This window comes from Myotis lucifugus, unplaced genomic scaffold (genome assembly GCF_000147115.1).
Source record: "Myotis lucifugus unplaced genomic scaffold, Myoluc2.0 scaffold_94, whole genome shotgun sequence".
NCBI classification, from domain to species: Eukaryota; Metazoa; Chordata; class Mammalia; order Chiroptera; family Vespertilionidae; genus Myotis; species Myotis lucifugus.
The window spans coordinates 2922604-2927111 of record NW_005871142.1 but is presented as its reverse complement, the minus strand read 5'-3'; the positions used below and the strand labels follow the sequence as shown (position 1 = coordinate 2927111).

General features: G+C 56.9%; 1 protein-coding gene across 1 annotated transcript in view; it reads right to left on the bottom strand.

Moving 5' to 3' along the window:
- Positions 1 to 4508, bottom strand: part of HS1BP3 (HCLS1 binding protein 3) — a 20532-nt gene that overhangs the window by 3566 nt on the left and 12458 nt on the right. The window contains exon 5 of the mRNA XM_023756428.1: positions 217 to 377. Coding sequence (XP_023612196.1) covers positions 217 to 377 — 161 coding nt within the window. The remainder of the gene's footprint in view (positions 1 to 216; positions 378 to 4508) is intronic.

Below are 4508 nucleotides of genomic sequence, written 5' to 3'. Positions count from 1 at the left end.
CCTCCCTGCCAGCATGAGCAGAATAACCCACAAGCCAGCATGTGCCAGGTTGTGAGAAACGAGGCACGAGGCAAGATTTCTCCAGCAGAAAATGAGCCGAGTCTGTGTCAAGTCGAAACCTGTTCACACGGGGCAGGTCCGAAGCCGCTCACAGAGGCGGGTCTGGTCACCCAGGGGGCACCAAGGGTGACAGGGACACGCTGGGGCTCTACTTACGGTCCCTGGGGGGTGCGTCCTCTGCGGAGCCCCCGGCGGAGAGCTTCCTGCTTGGGCTGAAGAGCCCTGCATCAGGGTCCACCTCCTCGTCAAAGAGGGTGAGCCGTGGCGAGGGTCTGGGCTTCGCAGCTACTTTGGGGCATTTTTTTGGCTTCTTGGAGCTAGAGAATCACAGATAAGAGTCAAGGTTAGGGCATCTGAGGACAGCCCCGCCGGTCGGCCCAGGTGGCCATGTCAGATCCACACAAGGTACTGGGTGGGTTTGAACTTGTGTCCTGAAGGACCTTTCCGAGGACCTGACTTTGGAGGTGGGAAGGCCCTGATACCAGAAGGGGCCACGCCCAGTGCCCGGGGAAACACTGTCAGGGTGCACAGGTGGAGAGGGTGGGTGTCTGGGCTACATGGCCGGTGGCCAGAGGACCCGCAGTGGGAAAGGCCACTCAGGCCTCAGGCTCAACTACGTGGTCACAGGTCTCCTTCCAGAGGCTGTGGGGGTGGCTGACCTCAGCACTCCCTGGGGTGAAACTCAGTCACTCCATGCCACTTGGAAACAAAGCCTGAGGCCACAAACCTCAGAACCCAGCCTTTAGGAGAGAGAATAAAGAAGCCCTAATAAATGTTCCATTTCCCATTCACATCCTCCCATCTCTTGAGTGGTGTAATCTCAATCTAGGGTGCTGCACTAAGAGTGTCCACAAGAGGGCATTATTGTAACTCCTTCATTATTGGGTGCTGTTCTCAGAATGTCCACGAGAGCACTATTGCAACACATCCCTAACCAGGATGCTGGTCTCGAAATGCCCACAAGAGGGCACTACTGCGCCTAATCCCTTACCAGGGTGCTGCTCTCAGAATGCCCACAACAGGGAGCTATGGCATCTAATCCCTTACTAGAGTGCTTTTCTCAGAATGCCCACAAAAGGGCGCTATTGAGCCTAATCCCTAACTAGGGGGCAGTTTTCTGAATGACCACAAGAGGACGCTATTGAGCCTAATTCCTCACTAAGGTGCCGTTCCCCAGATTTCCACAAGATGGTGCTACTGAGCATAATCTCTTATCAGAATGTCCAAAGAAGGGAGATTAAAAATGGCCACAGAGTAAGTGGATGTTACACAGACATGGGCTCAGGACCAAACTGGAATTACAACTACATTACAAAAAAATCATCCTGAATATTCCACTCAAAACTAGCTTGAGAGAAACCTGATAACCAAAAACGGAAATTGGAGACTGCATAGAGACTTGTAGGAAGGGTGGAGGCCCAAAAGTGCTGGCTGGACTCGGGAGCTATTTAGATCAATTCCTTACTAGGGTGCTGTTCTCAGAATGCCCACAAGAGGGCTCTAATGCATCTAATGCCTTACCAGGATTCTATTTTCAGAATGCCCACTAGAGGGCACTATTGCGCCTAACACTTTACTAGGGTGCTGTTCTCAGAATATACACAAGAGGGCATTATTGTGCCTAATCCCTTACTTGGGGGAGGGGGGGTAGAGGGGGAGGGTCTCAGAATGCCCACAACAGGCACTATTTCTCCTAGTCCCTTACCAGGGTGCTGTTCTCAGAATGCCAACAAGAGGGCGCTACTGCACTTAATCCCTTACTAGGGTGCTGTTCTCAGAATGCCAACAAGAGAGCACCATTCACTTCCATCCCACTGAGCAATGCCCACCTTCTTCAGGAAGCCCTTCTGCTACTTAGAGCCCCTCTAGGCTCTGTCACCCCCAAGGGGTCCTGCTCTGGGCCAGAAGCTGCTGCGGAATCCAGGAGGGGGCAGCAGGGAGCTCTGGGCGGTAGGGGCGCTCTCTCCTGGCCGGGCAGTGGTTGCGTACATAGCGCACATGCACATTCTCGTGAACTGACTGAGCGCAGAGTTCTGCTCACATCACTGTAGGTTACGCTGCCAGTGCACAAATAAAGAAACTTGTGTTTAGTTTAACAAGATGATCTAATCCCTACCCCTGATGCCTAAATGAGCCATTTTAAGGTTCCTGAAAACGAGAATAAGCTTTTAACTGGAAACAGGATTTCTGGTTCGACTGCCTGCCTGGCGGGCAGCTCCCCTGGACAGAGGTCACCGTCTGAGCTCCTGTTGGCAACACTACGCGGTGAAACTGCGCGTACAGGCTGGCTCTGCCCCAAACAAGAGTAAGATTAACCAGCAGCAGTTAAAGTAGCGGAGGGCGGTGCAGGGGGCGAGGTGCTGGAGGCCACCATTCCCACGGTCTGCATTCTGAGGCCTGGGAGGGTTTCAGGCTCCCGGCTGGGATGGGGAGAAGCTACAAAAGCCAGGAGCACCTGTTGGGAGGCGCAGGGCAGAGCGGACCTCCGCACTCAGGGCCGAAGCCCTGGCCAGAGGGTCTCTGTCAGGCTCACTGGGCACATGAAGAAACGGTGGTTCAGAGATGCTAGGGGTCGGCTCAAGGCTACACAGCAGGCAGGGACACCAACGAGAACCGAGGGTGGTCATGGTCAGTCCTCTCCTCCTACCCCTCAGAGTGCCCCAGGAGCAAGAATGAGACACAGGACAGGGTGGGACACAGGCTCGATCCTGCTGCTTGGGGAGGCAGCGGCCCATTTTGAAGGTAGAGAGGGAGCAGAGACAGGGGTGGGGGCCGTGCCAGGAAGCCCAGGCACCCAGTTCCCTGTTCTCTCTCTGTTCTGGGCACAAGCCAGATGGGTTCACGTCACAGGCCACCAGGACCACGTCTCTGGCTTGGCTCCAGCCCCAGGCCCTGCCTGGCTACTGGGAGAGCCAAGAGCTGCCCAGGCCCCTCCTCACAGCAAGGGCTTTCCTGAACCTTCAGCGCCGCCCCGCACACATCTGGGAGGGTCAGGGCGGCTGCTGACTGGGGTGCTTCCCCCTTTTGCCTCACGGATCAGGCAGTTAGTCCATGACCCACGGCAGTGGGAGCCAAAGACAGGCCGTGCTCTCAGGGCAGGCCAGCTGAGAGGGCCCCTGCCGGCCGAGACCTCCGGAGCCAGAGCCCCGGGCAAGTCGGGAAGGTGTGTGAGTCCCCGTGGAATCGATGATCAGGCAGGTGTGGAAGCCACCGGACCAGCTGGGGCCTGCGGGCTCTGCCCACTGCTGTCCCTCAGTTCCCCTTCGCCTGGCCCTGCTCCCGGGACAGCAGAGACTGCAGCAGGGAGGGCCCAGGTAGAGCCGGGCCCGGGCCCACCACCAACAGCGGTTCTCAACCTGTGGGTCGAGACCCCTGAAAATACATCCTGCATATCAGATATTTACATGACGATTCATAACCGTAGCAAAATTACAGTTATGGAGTAGCAACGAAAATAATTTTATGGTTGGGGGTCACCACAACATGAGGAACTGTATTAAAGGGTCGCGGCGTTAGGAAGGTTGAGAACCACTGGCTAGAATCTAGCTCCTGGAGAAATAAGTTCACGTGCCACCCAGCAAAGGCCCTGCAGCAGCGGCCAAGGCTGCCGGGGCCAGACCTGAGAGGCAGCTGGAGAACAAAGGGAGCGAGAGCGAACGTGATTGATTATCTCCGGCCAAGCCGCACGGAGGTCCCGCCATCTCCCTTCTCCCATCGCCTTCGGGAGCCGAGAGCACAAACGAGGCCTGACTCCCCTCTGCGGGGTTCTGCCCTCAAACCGAACTCCAGGAGTTCCTCCCTGGAGAGGTTTCCATCTTTCGTTATCTTGGGTTCAAGGAAAGTGAATCCCGGCCCATGGGCTGCACAGTTGGGCACCCCCGTGCTCCGCCCCTGCCGCCTGGGCCATGCTCTGCCTCTGACTGAGCAGGAAGGAGGGGCCTTGGCTGGCCGAAAGCCCCAGGGTCCTGTTGCGGAGGGTCCCCAACCTTCAGTCTCTGGGGCTCAGTAGCGTGCCTGGTCCAGAGCAGACACTCAGTAAATATCAAAGGAAAAAAAGAGGATGGACGGATGGACGGATGGACGGATGGACGGACAGACAGGTGAATGGATGGCAGAAGAAGGAAGGGGGAAAAGGACAGACAGACAAACAGAGATGACAGAGAGGTGACAGTACATCCTTCGTCCAGACTGATTTCTTCCTGCTCCCCCAGGGAGGGGGGAGGGAGTAAAGAGAGAGGGCTCCCGGCATCGCTCGGAGACACAGACACGCGGCTAGAAAGCCCCTGGCTCCCTCGTGCCTCCTCCAAGGCTTGCTCAGTCCCTCGGGCTGGTCTCTCCATGGCCCTCGGCCGTCCTGGGAGCAGTCACCCTGCGCGCAGACCCAGAACTCCCGAGGCACCTTCCCCAGGCGAGAACCTGTCCGGCGATGACGGCAGAGATGGGTGAGC